At 37.0% G+C, this 18,076-nt stretch overlaps 1 protein-coding gene across 1 annotated transcript in view; it reads right to left on the bottom strand.

Moving 5' to 3' along the window:
• Positions 1-1,067: 1,067 nt before the first annotated feature.
• rapgefl1 (Rap guanine nucleotide exchange factor (GEF)-like 1) overlaps positions 1,068-18,076 on the bottom strand; it is a 29,039-nt gene continuing 12,030 nt past the window's right edge. The window contains exons 3-16 of the mRNA XM_059348743.1: positions 12,207-12,285; positions 10,585-10,798; positions 9,718-9,815; positions 9,459-9,571; positions 9,024-9,191; positions 8,845-8,942; positions 7,574-7,696; positions 6,487-6,665; positions 5,775-5,865; positions 5,407-5,457; positions 4,645-4,732; positions 2,717-2,781; positions 2,038-2,092; positions 1,068-1,619 (exon numbers count right to left, since the gene is read on the bottom strand). Of these exons, the coding sequence (XP_059204726.1) occupies positions 1,495-1,619; positions 2,038-2,092; positions 2,717-2,781; positions 4,645-4,732; positions 5,407-5,457; positions 5,775-5,865; positions 6,487-6,665; positions 7,574-7,696; positions 8,845-8,942; positions 9,024-9,191; positions 9,459-9,571; positions 9,718-9,815; positions 10,585-10,798; positions 12,207-12,285 (1,547 nt within the window). The 3' untranslated portion in view covers positions 1,068-1,494. The remainder of the gene's footprint in view (positions 1,620-2,037; positions 2,093-2,716; positions 2,782-4,644; positions 4,733-5,406; positions 5,458-5,774; positions 5,866-6,486; positions 6,666-7,573; positions 7,697-8,844; positions 8,943-9,023; positions 9,192-9,458; positions 9,572-9,717; positions 9,816-10,584; positions 10,799-12,206; positions 12,286-18,076) is intronic.

The following is an 18,076-nucleotide window of genomic DNA, read 5'->3' as shown; positions in this document are numbered from 1 at the left end:
AAGAAAAAACCAAAGAATCCCTCGTCTGGCATTTTTACATCCGGTTTAGTTTGGAAGCGTTTCCTGCGTCCACAGATGTTCACGTGGTGTTTCTGTTTGTTTTTGACAAGTCCAAACCTGCCTACCAACAGGAAGTTGGATCAGCTGTTTAAAGTGCAGTGTTTTAATGGAAAAGTTACCCATAACACGCGAGACATTACCGACTCAAACACAAGATCATTGGAAACAACCTGCGGAAACAGACCTTGAGACTTTTGTGAAACTCTGAGTTTGTCCACTGAGAAGAGATGAAACCATCAAAGCAGAACATAAATCCCACGTTTGTCCAGTTTGTTCCGTCTCATTTTCTGATATTCGGCCCAATATGGTGAAATTCCTGCGGTTGTAGGAGGTCGTCAGGTGTCCGTCAGATGATGATCAGGGCTGCAAAGGGTCGGGAATTATCCAGAAACTTTCCAATGGAAGTTAAATTCGTGAATTTAAATGTAAAAATAGTACCTTTTCATAGTGAACTTGTTTTTGGGGGAAATAGAAAAATAGAGCAACATTGTAATGATACGGCAGCCGAAACGGGTGAAGAATTTGATAAAGACAAACCTCAGTTTGCAAGACTCTGCAGCTTGTACCAGAGTACCGATTCTGGTTGAGAAACAAAGACTTTTTCTGTCAGTGAAAGATTTGTTTTAAAAGAGACGGAACTTTATGGAGAGTAGAAAACTGAAGGTTTTTCTGGTAAATTAGATTTTTTTTCTGGTAAATTTGAGAGATTTTTTCTTGTATATTTGAGTTATTTCCAAAATGTGATTTCTTTCTGGTAAATTAGATTTTTTTTTTTAGATACTTTCAAAATAAAAAAAAATTCTGGTAAATTTGAGGGGGTTTTTCTAAACTCAAATTTACCAGAAAAAAATATCTAATTTAGAAAAAAACAAAAACTTACCAGATAAAAAACAAAAAATTACCAAAAAACAGAAATAGTTTTTTTCTGGTATTTTTTTGTTTTATTTTGGTAAATTTGAAAGTTTATTTTCTGGTAAATTTAATAAAATGTGACACATAATTCAAAAATGAAACGAAAACAAGACGAGATTAAAGGGACACGCGTCCCGGTGTGACTAAACGGAAACACTTTATTCCTGATAATTCCGGCGGAAAGTTTCCAGCTTGAATTCTGCCAAAGTTTTGCAGCCCTGACGAGGATTCATCCGTCCTTCAAACCTGCTGAAGGTCGAAAGAACTCGGATCAGACTGACAGACGCCAGCTGTCAGGACCCGATCCTGGAGGAGTTCCTCAGGGTTCGGTCCAGTTTGACGGCAGAGGAAGAGGAGGAGAAAGAGGAGGAGGAGAAACTAATTAAAAGTGGTCGCTGAACAAAGAGTTTTTAGTTTCAGCAGGATGAAGATGAAGAACTTTGCTCCGTCTGTTTTTCTTTGTTGTTTCTGGGCACAAAACAAAACCTCCTCCTGCTCCTCCTGCTGCTCCCTCCGGTCCCTTTATGTGTCTTTGGGCTCCAGTTTGCAGGACATGTCAAACAGCAGGTTCTGGTTGTCGATCACCTGCAGCTGCCGGACGTAGGCCTTCGTCTGCAGGTGGGACGGAGACGTCTCCGTGTCCAACGCTGCCAGGAGACGAGAGACAACGTTAAAATCATCATACACACACACACACACACACACACACACACACACACACACACAAACACACATGTGCAGTGACACAGCGCCTCCACCAGATGGAGACAAAGTTCACCACATGTTCTCTGGACTTTTCCTTCACAATAAAAGCTTTTTAATGTGAAGTCAGTGGCAGAACTTTACTGTGAAACTGAGGGACAAAAATTACATAAGTAGAAATAACTTAATATATATATATTTGACATTTATTTCTACATTTTTGCATGTATGTATATATTTATTTATATATTTATAAATGTGTAGAAACAGTAGCTCAACAAAAATATGATGCATATCAAATTAATAAATACATTAAAACTGTAGAAAGAGTCAAAAACTAACTGAGTTATTATTTAAACTCACCGAGCTGACTGCTCCGATATCTCCTGATGATCCGCACCATCTCTGCAACTTTATGCTGCAGGAGGAGGAGCAGGAGGAGGAGGAGGAGGAGGAGGAGGAGAAGAAGAAGAGATTGGAGGAGAAGGAGTAGATAAATTATAGATTTATATAGATATTATATATTGCAGTGAAATATAAGGGCACAGGAGGAGGAGGAGGAGAGAGAGGAGGCAGAGAGAGAGAGAGAGAGAGAGAGGAGAGAGAGAGGAGGAGGAGGAGGAGAGAGAGAGAGAGAGGAGCAGGAGGAGGAGAGAGAGGAGAAGGAGCAGGAGGAGGAAGAGAGAGAGGAGCAGGAGGAGGAGGAGGAGGAGAGAGAGAGAGGAGGCAGAGAGAGAGAGAGAGAGAGAGGAGGAGGAGGAGAGAGAGGAGAAGGAGGAGGGAGGAGGAGAGAGAGAGGAGGCAGAGAGAGAGAGAGAGAGGAGCAGGAGGAGGAGAGAGAGGAGAAGGAGCAGGAGGAGGAAGAGAGAGAGGAGCAGGAGGAGGAGAGAGAGAGAGGAGGAGGAGGAAAGAGAGAGGAAGAGGAGGAAGTGCAGGAGGAGAAAGAGGAGGAGAAGGAGGAAGTGCAGGAGGAGGAGAAAGAGGAAGAGCAGGAGGAGGAGCAAGAGGAGGAGCAGGAGCAGGAGGTGCAGCTGGGACTCACCATCTTCTCGAAGTTGACTAGTTCTCCATGGAACGTCTTGCAGCTCTCGTGGAGGAAGGTCAGGTCTGAACAAGAACAAACAAACAGACACCTTCATGTTGTCTGCTGTTTATTGTTTATCGGTTTGTTTTTTCATTTATATGTAAATGTTAGAATAGATTATTTTACATTTTATATATTTTTCAAATTTTATATTTTATCTAGTATTTATTTTATTTTTGAAGTGTTAATATATATTTTTATTTGATTTTTTCTATTTAATTTCAACTCATTTAATTTTTTCTGTATGTGTTAATATATATTTTGTTCTCTTTTACATGAGCTTTTTAGATATAAACATGTATTTCATTTATATATTTATATTTATATATTTATTTAACTTTTCTACGGCTTTTCTTTTAAATGTACTAATAAATTAAATAAATAAATTATAAATTATTATTATTATTATTATTACTATTACTATTATTATTATTATTATTATTATTATTATTATATAGAACAGGGACGTGACTTTGGACTTCGGTCCTTAATTGCAACATTAAATAAATCATTATTATTGATCGGTTAATTAGTATATTATCTGCTATCTTCTATAAAAATATTGGTGCAGTGGCACCAGGGGGCGCCAGAGTCTGAAGGACGGAAAATAACAAGTAAAAATAAATAAATGAATGAATAAATAAATAAATGAATCAATGTGAAAAATAATTGGCAATTCTATATTTTTACAATTATTTTATTATTTACATATTAATATAAATGTAAAAATATTTAAAAAAATGAATGTTATTAATACACAATGAAAAAATAAATGTACAGATAAATAAAAACATTTAGAAATTAAAATGGAAATAAACTAAATACATGAAAAAAATTGAAATAAATGAATAAATATAGAAATAAATAAATGTAGAAATGAAAGCATAATGAATAAACACATTTGCACAAAAATTAATACATGTGTTAATGTCAAAATAAATGAGGGAATAAAAAACTAAATACATGAAAAAAATACATAAATAACCCAAACATAAATGTAAAAATATAGAATTTGTTTTGCTTTTATTTATATATTATTTATTTTAAGTTAATAATTTATTTATTTCTACTTCTGTCATTTTTGCATTTGATAACTGAGCGTCACATGTTTCATTCTTTCTTTCTGTTTTTAACCGTTTCCAACCATCCCTGCCTCCTCTTCCACTGGTTACCATGGAGACAGAGCTTAAGGCTGCACACACACACACACACACACACACACACACACACGGTGGAGGCGTACAGTGTGTACAGTAATCTCATTTAAAGTCCTTTTAAAACTGCGTGAGAGCAGAAGAAAGACCAGCCGAGAGCAGAGAGGAGAGGACAGGAGAGGCTTTTTAAAAATTATACAACATTTGTGGCACTTGGAAAAGTGTTTATATATTTTATTTCAATTTTTTTTTTTTATTCTTCAGAGAAATTTAACTTGTGTTTTTCTTTTTTTTCTGATTTCTGTCATTCTAACTGTGTTATTCTGCACAAAGACATGTTTGATTCCATAGAGCTGCAGGATTTATAGATTATATAGATTTTATATGTTGCAGTGACATACTTGGTATTACCTGGTAATGTTGTGTCCTTTGTTGGTAATTTTGTTTGTTTTTTGTCTTTTTTGGGTAATTTTGTGTCTTTTTTTGTCATTTTACGTTTGTAACAACATTCATGACACTTATAATTTATAATGTATTCCTTATAACTCATAATTTATCAGATAAATTCAACTTTTTTCAGATTTCTGTCATTCTAACTGTGTTATTCTGCACAAAGACATGTTTGAGTTGTTCTGATTGTGCTGTTTCCATAGAGCTGCAGGATTTATAGATGATATAGATTTAAATGAGGACATAGAGAGGAGGATGAAGCTGTTATATTAACTGACGGACCTTTGAGCAGCAGGGGGGTGAAGGGGATCAGCGGAGGCCTCAGACCGGTGATCAGGTCTCTGTAGGACTTGTGGTTCCTGGACGGATCCTGTAGGAAGTAATCAGATTACTTTACTGATACCTCACTGTGACAATAAACGTTTGTCTGTTGCAGTAAAAATGTTTTCCTGTTATATCTGTTTTTAAATTAATCATTTTTATATTTTATATTCCTGCTGCAGTCATGAGGATTTTAACTCTTTACGTCCTGTTGGTCAGTTTATTCTGCAGCGAAGCGTCTTATAGTTTTTAATTTAAAGAACAGGAAGGTTCTGGTGAGATCTCAGGATGTTTTCTCTTTTGTTTCAGATTTATCTATTTTAAGATTTTTGGTTTGATTTTGGGGTAAAACTGGTAAATTTCAAAGGTCAAAGTTCACCTGTTTTCACAGATGTAGAAGAAAAAACAAATTTCAGAAAAAGGAGCCGAAAAAACATTAATAAATATCACCTGTTTTCATGAATAAAAAATAAATAAAATAAAAACATACTTTTTCACTCTTCTATCAAGAGTAAAAAAAATTAAATTAAAAAAGATTAGAAAAAGGAGCTTTAAAAATAATACTTCACCTGTTGCCATGGACACAAAATAAATTTTAAAAAAGGCTGGCATTAAGAATATGTATGGAAATACTTACAAATACCTATTTCACTGATTCAACGATTTAAGTCGCATGTTTTTGTTTTTGTTGACATCAGCAATAAAAAAACAATGTTTACTCACTGCAACGCTCTCAAACTGCTGAAACTGCTTCCTGAACTTCCCCGGGAGACCCTGAACATGCACACACACACACACACACACACACACACACACACACACACACACACACACATAAATAAAATAACTTAAATAAAGTTATATCTCCCAATAAAAACTGTATTGTGATAAACATGCTGCAACAAAAAGGCTTCAAAAGAGAAAAATTTTAAGTATCATCATAAGACAACAAGTTTTCTTTACTTTTTTAAAGAAAAGCTGTAATAAAAGTAATTAACAATTAACCCTCTGAACCCCACAGCCCACTGACGGGTCTGAAAGACAGGTTTTGGTTATTTTTAAATTAATTAATGATGGAATAAAGGCTGTACCTCCCAGGTGAGTCGTAGTCGGCTGACGGCCGGGTTGTCTAAACCCAGAACGACGGCGAGGAACGACAGCAGGTCCTGCTGCTGCTTACAGCTGAAACACAGAGACACAGTCAGCATCTCCAGCCACCAGCAGGGCTTTTATCACCACGTGACAAGACTTTCATCAGGGAATTTTAAAAATGTTGTTTCAGTGTTTTCATCAGCAATTTTTTTTAGAAGTTTTGGTTCCAAACATTTTATCTGGATGTTTTGGGGGGTTTTGGTACAAAAACTTTCATTAGGAATTTTTTTTTTAAGTTTGGGTGCAAAAACTTTAACAGGATTTTTTTTAAATAAGTTTGGTGCACCATTTGAGTGTCATGCATGAAGTGTCATGCTTGCTGTTATTTCACATGTATCTGTTACTGAAAAGGTGTCAATAAAAAGTTGATCGCAAAGAAAAAAAAAAATTTGGTGCAAAAACATTTATCAGAAATTTTAAAAAAAAATGGTGTAAAAACTTTCATCAGGATTTTTTTTAAAGAAGTTTTGGAGCAAAAACTTTCATCAGAAATATTTATTCAAAATTATTTAGATGGAAAAACGTTCAGGAATTTCAAAAAAATAGTTTTGGTGCATAAACTTTGATCAGGATTTTTTTAAAACGTTGTTTCGGTGCCAAAACTTTCATCAGGAATTCAGTACGAGAACTCTGCTGCTGTTTTGGACTCACAGAGCTGCGATCTTGATGAACTTGCGCAGCAGCTGGATCCTCTTCGGCAGCGACTGGCACTGCAGGATCTCCGTGGCGACCCAGTGCTGCACCTCGCTGCAGCGCTGCAGTACCAGCTCCAGGTTCAGGGGGCGCCAGCGGGACTGCTCCCCGTGAAACACGTAACACACAAACTCCACCTGCAGGGGACACCAACGAAGAAGAAGACAAACGTGAAATGGCTTTGCTCTCCTGTGTTTGAGCTCAAAGTTTCACACTTTAATTTTGGACACATTTTGGATTTTTAAATGACACATGTAGAATAAAGAGATTCTGAAAGAAATATCAACATTTTAAGCTTCGTTTTGGTCACTTTTTATAGCTGATGATCTGTTTAAGGACCATCAGAAAGTTCAAACTCTGAGGATAATGTCTGTTTTTACAGTTTCTTTCTATAATAAATGTATTTATGGTGATTTTTTTCCAGAAAACATATTTGTCTTGGCGGGTCCAGTCACTCAATTTAACACAATAAACATTTGGGATGACCCTTTACTCTGTTACTCTTCAGATCTATAAGAAGAAAACTGATTTTTAAAAATATTTATATTATATTTTATATTTTTTGGGGGCATTTTTTTTTTAAATCAGGATTGTTTTTTTTTTTGTTTTTTTTTAAGTTGTTTTGGTCCAAAAAATTTCATCATGCTTTTTTTTTTTTATTTCGGTGCAAAAACTTTTATCAGGAAAATATTTTTCTAGGTTTTGGTATAAAACATTTTACTAGGATTTTTTTTTAGGTTAGGGGCAAAAACTTCCATCAGGAATTTTTTTAAAAGTTGTCTTGGTGCAAAAGAAATTTACAAAAAGAAGTTTTGGTGTGAAAACCTCTATCATGATTTTTTTAAAAGAATTTTTGGTACAAAAACTATTATCAATATTCTTTAAAAAGAATTTTAGGTGCAAAAACTTTTATCAGGTTTTTTTAAAGGATTTTCAAAAAAAGTTGTTTTGTTGCAAGGAATTTTATTAACATTTTAAGATAAGTTTTGGTCACAATTTATAACTGATGACCCGTTCTGGGGAGGGAGTGTAAAGTCTCTCTGACCTCGTGCACACAGCTGAACAGCTCCCAGTCAAACACCACCAGCTGGTTGGCCACCTCCTCCGCTGACATGTCATGCAGTTTGCTGTCGCCGGGCGTCCAGTGGATCTCCTCAGGTAGAGGGAGCTGAGAGGAAATGATGTCATCAGGTTAGAAAACACAGCAGGTGGAGCTTTGGAGGCAGTTCACCTCCAAGACGAATCAAAGCCCTTTTTAATCATCTAACCTGCAAATTATTTTGGTTATCATGGTTCGTTTCCAAGCTTTTGTAAACACTTTAATCTATAACCTGATGTTTCATCCTTTTAACCCTCTGAACCTCAATGGACAGATTTACCGTTCAGTCACTGTGGCCTTGATTTACTGCAATATAAAGAATCTATATAAATCTATTAAAATCTCTATAATCTATAAGTCCTGCAGCTCTATGTAATCAGCACAATCAGAACAACTCAAACATGTTTTAGTGCAGAGTAACTAAGAATGACAGAAATCAGAAAAAAATGTTTTTCTCTGATTGTAAAAATTGTAATAAAATGGAATTTATATATCAAAAACTTCTCCAAGTGCCCACAAGGGTCATGAATGTTGTAAAAAATTTTTTTTTGGAAACACAAAAAAACCCACAAAATGACAAAAAATACATAAAATGACCATAAAGAGACAACATTACCCAAACGACTAAATAACAAAATCACATAAAATTACACATTTCCATACATAATTACGTCAAAAGGCAAAAGATGTTAAATGACCATAAAACCAGTTTACTTCACATATTGTACATATTGAGGTATTGTCATGTTTGCAGCCTCTCCTGTCCTCTCCTCTCTGCTCTGTGTAAACAGCCTCTCCTGTCCTCTCCTCTCTGCTCTGTGTAAACAGATTTTCAGTGAATATTTGTCATGTGACCGTTGGTCTCAGCAGAATCAATCATGTCTTCACAGTGTCTCTGAGGAGCAGATTTTAATGTTTCTAACAGGATCTGGTTAGTGCAAACGCTTTATTTTAAATGACACATGGAGAATAAAGACATTCTGACACAAATATCAACATCAACAATAATTGATGAGGTGTTCAAGGACCGTCGGAAAGGTTAAACTCTGACGATAATGTCTGTTTTTACAGATTCTCTCTGCTGGATTTCTGATGACTTTTCAAGCCTGTCAGCAGGTTGGCGGGTTCAGAGGGTTAAAAAATATATTTTCATAATAATATTTAAAGAAACAAGAAAACAAAACAGTGTTCAGTGAATCAGTGAGTGAATTCCTTACCAGTGAGTCGAGCTCGTTGGGCTCGCAGGCGAACAGGTGTGTGTTGACTCCCAGCGTGGTGAACACGGCCTCGTCACTGGGCCTGAACACGGCCTTCTCTGGACACACACACAACAGTTACACACCGCGCTGCACCACGCCGCGCGGAAACAACACTCAGATATCACCGTGTTTCTGACCTCCAGCTGACGTGACGGCCACCAGCACCAGGTGTCCCGGCAGCACCGGCTGGTCCTCGCTGTACTGCAGCTTCTCACGCACCAGGGCCAGAATCTCCCCGACACGACAGGACAGACGGCTCCGGATGGTCACGTAGGAGTGGTCCGGGGTGTAGACTCTACAGAAGACTACAAACACACACACACACACACACACACACACACACACACACAAATATAGTTAACTTCATAACTTAAATATAGTTTCCCTCTGCTTCTAGTCTTCATCCTAAGCTAGGCTAACAGTAGCTGAGCTCTGTGTGTCAGTTTGTGATTTTGAATATAAAAACCACAGACTGCAGGTGTGTTTGCATTTCAACTGTGTGATAATCCAGTGTAGTCAGTGTGCAGGTGTGTGTGTGTGTGTGTGTGTGTGTGTGTGTGTGTGTGTCTTACTCTCGTCGGAGCCTCTGAAGGCCTCTCTGGGCTGCAGACAGGCGTCGATGCGTCTGAAGTGTCTGAACAGAGGACGAACCTGCTTCTTCCTGCTCTCCTTCTCCTCCTCAGAGCTACACACACACACACACACACACACACAGTGATAAACAGGTTTGTTTGACTTCAGGAGAAATATAAAACAAAGTGACAAATCAAGACACCAGTATGTTATTGTGTGTATTATTAGTGTGTGTGTGTGTGTGTGTGTGTGTCTTACGGGCAGTGTAAAATCTCGGTCCATCTCTGCAGTTTGAGGACATCCTCCACCAGCTCAGGATAACGAGTCAACTCCTGAACCGCACACAGGTACAGCTCCTGCACACACACACACACACACACACACACACATACGGTTAACACAAAATAAACAGTCTGATGTCAAATCCAACATTACATAACACACACACACACACACACACACACACACAGGTGGAGGGAGAGTCAAAGTTCTCCAGGTGTGTGCTGAGATGAGTCACTCCAGAAACAACAGTCCCGCCACACCCGTCCCGTGTGTGTGTGTGTTAGTGTGTGTGTGTGTGTTAGGAGATAGTTAAAGGGATATTCTGCAGCTTTTTCTTTCACATCATGACTCATTTCTCGGTAATAACTACGGTTGTGAATAATAAACCGGTGCGACCAGATATTAGGTTTAACTAGTGAGAGATACAACTGTGTCGGTAGCGGCCTTCTCAATCGATACGAGTCAGTCGTGAACTCCTAGATGAATCAGTTGTAGAGTCATGGATCAGTTGTAGAGTCATGGATCAGTTGTAGAGTCATGGATCAGTTGTAGAGTCATGGATCAGTTGTAGAGTCATGGATCGGTTGTAGAGTCATGGATCGGGTATCGTGAGACTTGGAATCGGTTGATTTTTAACGCATGGGGGAACAAAAATCCAAAGTGTAGACAATTTTTGTGTTCTATAAGAAGAAAGGGAAGCTGGACAGAAGCCATGGTGTCTGTAAGCTGTGTAGAGCTTCTATGACCACTGGCAGTAGGCCTGTCACCATAACACATTTTTTAGGACAATATATTTTCCCAGAAACTATTGTGTGTGTGTGTGTGTGTGTGTGTGTGTGTGACCTTGGGGAAACTGTTGCTCCTCTCTCCTTCCTCCTGCAGTAGTTCTCTGTACGTCTCCAGATATCTGAACGCCACGTTCAGCACCGCCTGCTTTCTCTCCGCTGCATCCATCGCTCCGTCAGCCTCCGCCTCTCCACCTCCTCCTCCTCCTCGTCTCCTCTCACCCTCCCTCCCTCCCCCCTCCCCCTCCCTCCCCTCTGTCTCCAGGCTGAATCTGGAAGTCTCGAGTTAAGGAGAATCAAGAAATAAATAATAAATGAATTATGAAAACGTGAAAAAGATCTGAGACGTGAACGTGAGACTGGAGAATAAAATGTGACGTATGTGAGGATAAACTGAAGGAGACTCTGAACTTAAGCTTGTCAAAACAGTCATTAATTAAGTCATTAATATCAATTTAATTAAAATAATGAAATTAAATCAGTTTATGTTCAGTGTCTGAGCCGCAGAGAGCAGCTGTAGAGACGCCATGATGACCCACATACCACTGCACACACACACACACACACACACAGCTGCCTCCGTCTCTGCACACACTGAACACTGGGTGCAGTTCCTCCAGCAGCCTGATGAGGGCGCCAAGAATAACACAGTTAGAGTGACAGAAATCTGAAAAAAAGTTGAATTTCTCTGATATTTTTTTTAAATGTGATTAAAACTGAATGTGTATATTTTTTACTTTCCCAAGTGGCCACAAAAAAACCTGTTTTCTCCCCATATTGATATTCATACTGCAAGACATATTTTTTCAGTTGGTTGTGGCAACATATTTCATTTAATTTTCAATAAAAATCTATATTTCTTATTTATTTGATACATTTCATATATATTTTGTAGTTTCTATTTAAGAAGGTGAAATAAAACATATTTATTCAAATTAACATTAGTTTAATTAATTTGTATATTTTTTTTCATATATTAAATATAAACTTTTAGTTATGAAGATACACTAAAGATATTTGATATAATTCAATTTTTTTTAATTTTCATTTTATTGATTTGATCCATTAAATATATATTTAGTGGTTTTTAGTTTGTTCTGAAAGTGCACTACAACATTTATTAATATATTATTTTAATGTATTAATTTGTATTTTTCCGTTTGTTATGAAAGTGCACTACAATATATATTTTTCAAATAATTGTCAAATTCATTTTTATTAAGCTTTCAGTGGGTTGTGGCGGTGCACTACAACAAAATTATTGATTTATTATTTTGATTTATTAATTTAATATTCATTTTAGTTGGTAGATAGATTATCTCGTTTATTTTGACTTATTTATGATTAATATATAATTTTATATTTTATCTATTTATTTGTTTTATTTGTTTTTCAGTTGAATTACATTTAAAGTTGAAGAAAAAACAGTTTAAGACATACATACACAAATAATGTAAATGAATAAATAGACTTATTTTTGTTGTGTTCATAACTATCAAGATCTCAGTATTGATCATAATAATCTTTTATATTCTGGAAAGCAGGACTGATCAGGCAGCGTGAGCCTGCAGGCAGTGAGCAGGGCAGCAACACCTGCACGTTGTAACCTGCTGATACTGAGAGAGAGAGAGAGAGAAAGAGAGAGAGACAGAGAGAGAGAGAGAGACATGAGGAGGATACTGCTGCAGCAGGACCTGCTGGAACCTGTCGGCCGTCAGGAAGATGGGATGTGTCAACATGAAGTCGTCCAGCAGGGTTTCTGCAGAGACACACACACACACACACACACACACACACACAGAGGTTAGTTTTACACACTGCACCTGAACGCACCAACAGTTCAACAACAACCTGTGCTGACGTCACATGACCACTTGAAAATGGTGTACAAGCATAACTTCTCGCCAACTAGATGTTACATCTGGATGAACAAGAATATTCAATAAAAAAATAAATCAGTGTACTATAAGAAAAGGTCTTAGTTCTAGTGAAACAGCTGGTGAATGCTTAGGGACACTTAGAGGGTGATTCCTCAATAAATTCAGCTTGCCAAATACCCCAAAAGAATATGCAGTAGTTTCTGATGCCACACCAAGGAAAGTCCTGCAGCTGATCAGAGGATCAACCAGCTGTGTAAAGTTATGACATCACTAAGAATAAATGCTGAATAAACTCATCAGGAGCCTCAAACTGACTGAACTGGGCTCTCAGTAAAAAAACAACATTTTGGACAGCGTTGTTTAGGAATATTGACTGGATATTTGTGCATCCTGGGGTCCCCAAACAGTCTGTGAGGGAGTCTGGTGCTTGTGGAAACACTCTGTTTGTCCACAGCTAGAAGTTCCTGTTTCCTACTGAACCATTTTAGAGCTCACTTGTCCAAAAGTTTGGAGCTGCATAGATCGGGTCTGACTGGACTCGAGAACCGTTTTAGTGCTTGCTTGCCTTCGTAAGTTCAGACTCTTATAGGTCCAAAAATCTAGACTTCCAAAGACCTACAAGTTTTTTTTCGGACCTGATTACTCTGAATATCCTTTCGTTTGTTAACAGAAGCTGAAGTTCTTTAATAGTCTGCAGGACTTTCTTGATAAAGTCTGAACTTGGAGCGAGGCTAACTGTCAGACCTGCTGGAGTAAAATTAGACGTTTTCTAAAGGGAGTCTGGTGCTCGTGGAAACACTCTGTTTTGTCCACAGCTAGAAGTTCCTGTTTCCTACTGAACCATTTTAGAGCTCACTTGTCCAAAAGTTTGGAGCTGCATAGATCGGGTCTGACTGGACTCGAGAACCGATTTAGTGCTCACTTGTCTTTGTAAGTTTAGACTTTTGTAGGCCAAAAATCTGGACTTATCAAGACCTACGAGTTCTTTTCGGACTTTCTTGATAAAGTTTGAACTCGGAGCGAGGCGGACTGTCAGACCTGCTGCAGTAAAGTCAGTTGTTTTCTAAATGGAGTCTGGTGTTCATGAACACTGTTCTGTCCACAGGGGGCGCCAGACGCAGCTTTAAATAAACATTACTAAAGCTCCTGCAGCTGAAGAGTTTCTGCTGCTCACTGAACATCTGAAGCCAAAGCACAGAGAGCTGCGGCCGAGCGCACACAAATACATGGAAATCATCAATCAGATATCATTACACACACACACACACACACACACACACACACACACACACAACTGATCTCTGCTGCTGTGCTACAAAGCAGTTCTATCTTAGCCTAGCTTAGCACAATGACTGAAAGCAGGTGGAAACTGCTAGCATGGCTGCATCAAACAAGAAAGAGAGGAAAAATGATTAATTTAATGACAAAATGCAGAAATCTGATGCCAAAGTGTTTTAAAATATATGCAGAAAAACTGTAAATAACTGCAAGAGACTTGACCTGCTTCTACATCACACACACACACAGACACACACAGACACAGACACACACACACACACACACACACACACACACACACACACCCTCTAAATGTAGGCCATGAAGACATATTTAGCCGTGTTGTTTCTGAAGCAGCAGTGAAGCTTTTGTGACAGTCAGATTTTTCTATTTTTAAACGTTGATGATTCACATCAAACACATTCTTTGTTTTTCGCTGCAGCTGAAACAGCACGACTCCAAACCTGTGGTCACATCCAGCACACTGCTGCTGAGAGTGTGTGTGTGTGTGTGTGTCTGTGTGATGCATGCTGCAGTGGGCGTGTCCTGCTGGGGTCCGCCTCTCTGCAGGCGGTTACCATAGAGACACCACGTTGCCGACAGTGAGAGAAACAGTGAAGAGCGTCAGACGCGTGTGTGTGAGTGTAATCAATAAAAAGTGTTCCTATGAAGGATGAAAAATACAAAAAATAAATAAGAATTCCATATTTCTACATTGATTTATTATTCATGTATTAATATATATATATATATATATATATATATATATATATATATATATATATATATATACATTTCCACATTTATTTATAAGTTTATTTATTATGGATTCATTTCTAAAATATTTCCATATTATTTAATTTATTTACCCTTTTATTATTGATCCATTTATTTTTACATTTCCACATAAATGTATTCAAAATGTTGTGTTTATTTACTATGTATTAGTTTATAAATGTATTTATCTAAATAAATCTATTTGTTATATAAATATTTTTTTATATGTAATTATGTATAACTTCTACAATTATTTATTTATCAATTTATCTAATTTATTTCTGTATTTATTTTTCATTTTAATTGATTATTCATGTATTAAGTTTATTTCCAAATGTATTTATAAATGTGTTTATTCATTATGTATTTAAAATTTATTCATTTACTTTTACATTTCTCACAGAAAAACATGAAGAAATGAAGAAATAAAATTAAAATCTGCATAAGCTGCATAAATCGGGTCTGACTGGAAAGCTGAGACTCTTGTGGATTCAATGAGCCCAATGTTCTTCATGTGTGATGATGTTAGTGAGTGAAACTTGAGCTCAGTGTATAAAATGAGCTGCTGTGACCTCTAGGATAATCATAGCCTCATGAAACTTTACAACCACAAACTAGAGACCTAGAGCATTCAGAGGATGGATGGCTGACACACTAGATTCACAATAAGCAGCAACACAACACAAGAGCTGACATACAATCATTATCATGTTTTTGTCTTTAAAGGCTGTTAATTAATTTATGAATCCATAATTGGTAATAAAATGCCTGAAGTCGATCTTTCAAAAGCCTCAAAAATGCTAAAACACAAGAAGTAAGATTTTATGAATCATTATTTTCTGATGATTGTCTCCAAACCCCAAAACCTGCCAACAATCCTCCATGTATCTAGAAAGAAACTGTAAAAACAGGCATTATGATCAGAGTTTGAACTTTCCGACGGTCCCTGAACAGATCATCAGTTATAAAAAGTGACCAAAACTTGTGTTAAATGTTGATATTTGTGTCAGAATCTCTTTATTCTCCATGTGTCATTTAAAATAAAGCATTTGCACTAACCAGATCCTGTTAAAAACATTAAATTCTGCTCCTCAGAGACACTGTGAAGACATGATTGATTCTGCTGAGACCAACGGTCATGTGACAAATATTCACTGAGAATCCGTTTACACAGAGCAGAGAGGAGAGGACAGGAGAGGCTGTTTACACAAAGCAGAGAGGAGAGGACAGGAGAGGCTCGAAACATGAAAATACTGAGAAAATGTACAATATGTGGAGAAAACTGGTTTTCCTACATTTAGGACACATTTTTTCATATTTTTACAGATTTCTGTCATTCTTACTGTGTTATTCTGCACAAAGACATGTTAGAGTTGTTCCCACTTCTAAATCTGTTCACTAGAAGAAAGAAAATTATGTTAAAGCTGCTAGTTTCTCTCTGATATGAGCCTCAGATTCATGTGTCGGACATGAATTCACAAACAGAGAGAGAGAGAGAGAGAGAGGGATGGTGTGAACGTGGGAGGAAGAGGAGAGAAAGGATGTAAAAACGCCTCCGAGCTCACCGACTGACAGCGAGACGAAAACTGTTACACAACAAAGTTCAGATTCTCTTTTTAACGCTGAAAAATGCAGCTCAGTTTAAAAAAACAAGAAGAAAATATCATCTATATCCAAACTAACACATTTTTATCACAGATCAACATTTTAACGTCTAATTCTGTTTTTTTTCCTGGCGGAAGCATTTGTCACACTTGACTTGTTCGAGGATCCACAAAACGTGACAATCTGCAGAAAATTTCAGTTTTTACAGTTTCTGCTTGTGATAAATTGTGTATTTTGGGGGATTTAAAAAAAAACGGAAACATGCTTTAAAGCTGTGTGTGTGTGTGTGTGTGTGTGTGTGTAATCAATAATAAACTGTTCCTGTAAAGGATGAAAAATACAAAAAATATATAAGAATTCCATATTTTTACATAAATGTGTTTTATATATAATTTATTCGGTAATATCCCATTTAATTTTACATTTCCACATTATTCATCTATTTATTAATTTTTAAATTCATTTATTATGGATTAATTTTAAAAAATCTATATTAATTAATTAATTTATCCGTTTATTATTTTTTCATTTATTTTTACTGAAAATAAAGCTGCCTGCAGGACGCTGCTCAGTCTCTCTCTCTCTCTCTCTCTCTCTCTCTCTCTCTCTCTCTCTCTCTCTCTCTCTCTCTCTCTCTCTTCCTCCCACTCTTCTTCTTCTCCACATGTCTTGTTGAGAGCTGGTTGCTATGTGAACAGGTGCTAAAGAGCCTCTCATGTATCTACGGGCATGCACGCACGCACGCACGCACACACACACACAAACAGACACACACAAACAGACACACACACACACACACACACACACACAGAGTCCATGCATGTCCACATGATGCTGCAGCTGAGAGGAGGAGGTGAACGAGTGGGCGGCGTTCACTTCTTCTTCTTCTTCTTCTCTTGTTCAGAAACGTTCCTCCCACACGGATCTCAGCTGCTCTCTCACTTTCTCTGTTTCCGGCTCGTCTGCACTTCAACATTTAATATTTAATTATTTCTGTATCAAAATGTCCAGAAACCGACGTCAGAAATGTTGATTTGTGTCCTAACTTTCTCCCAAACAACCTGAAGACGCTCCACGTCCACAATGAGCAATGAGATCATTTCAATAATAAATATTAATTAATTAATTATATATATTTACATTTTTTATGTATTTGCTTGTTTCTATATTTATTCATTTATTTATTCATTCATTTATTTTGACATTTCAGCTAGTTTTTCGCATTGTTTGGCAACAAAAGTCTCACAGAAAAAGATGAATAAATGTAGAAATAAAAAAAATAGAAATAAATACATGTTATGCAAAAATGTGGAAATATAAAAAATAATGTGTAAACAAATAAATAAAAATAGAAAAACTTAAATATGTAATAAAATAAATGTAAAAATATCAAATGTATTTATTCATCTGACTGGAATGCTGAGACTCTTGTGGATTCAGTAAAAAAGAATGTTGTGACAGGTAGAGCTGGGTGATATGGCTCTAAAAGATTATCACAATATTTGTTTGTGAAATTTGTTGCGATAACGATATTTCTTAGGATATTACAAAATACTGAAAAATATATAGAAAATATGATTTTTTTTCAGTCTGTATAAATAAAAATCATACAACAAAATAATAATCAAGTGCAAATCTTGACAGCTGCCAAATACAAAAAATGTACTCTTGATTCTTGAGTATTAGCAAATTATAACAATAACCATCTAGAGGGTCCGGGGGCATAATTTGTAATTAATTATTGTAAAGCAGAAAAAGGGTTCTTGTATATTTAATTGGAGGCATCTTGGTGGGCTGCATACTGCTGTGCCCGTGGAGCTGCGTGTGCCGGCAGTGCGTTGCGTGAGCGTCTCGTATTTGGTCCGTCATCCACGCGGCGTCAACACCCACCTGGAGCATTTAAAGCGTCTCGTCTTGCGTGCGCCACAGTGTGTACCTTTTGTCCGACAGTGTTTACTTGCCAATTTGATCATTTTTCGTCGCTATTGGCTCTTCTACCATGGGTAAGTA

The sequence above is a fragment of the Centropristis striata genome, chromosome 13, assembly GCF_030273125.1.
Source record: "Centropristis striata isolate RG_2023a ecotype Rhode Island chromosome 13, C.striata_1.0, whole genome shotgun sequence".
Classification (NCBI taxonomy): domain Eukaryota; kingdom Metazoa; phylum Chordata; class Actinopteri; order Perciformes; family Serranidae; genus Centropristis; species Centropristis striata.
This window is presented reverse-complemented; position numbering and strand designations above follow the sequence as displayed.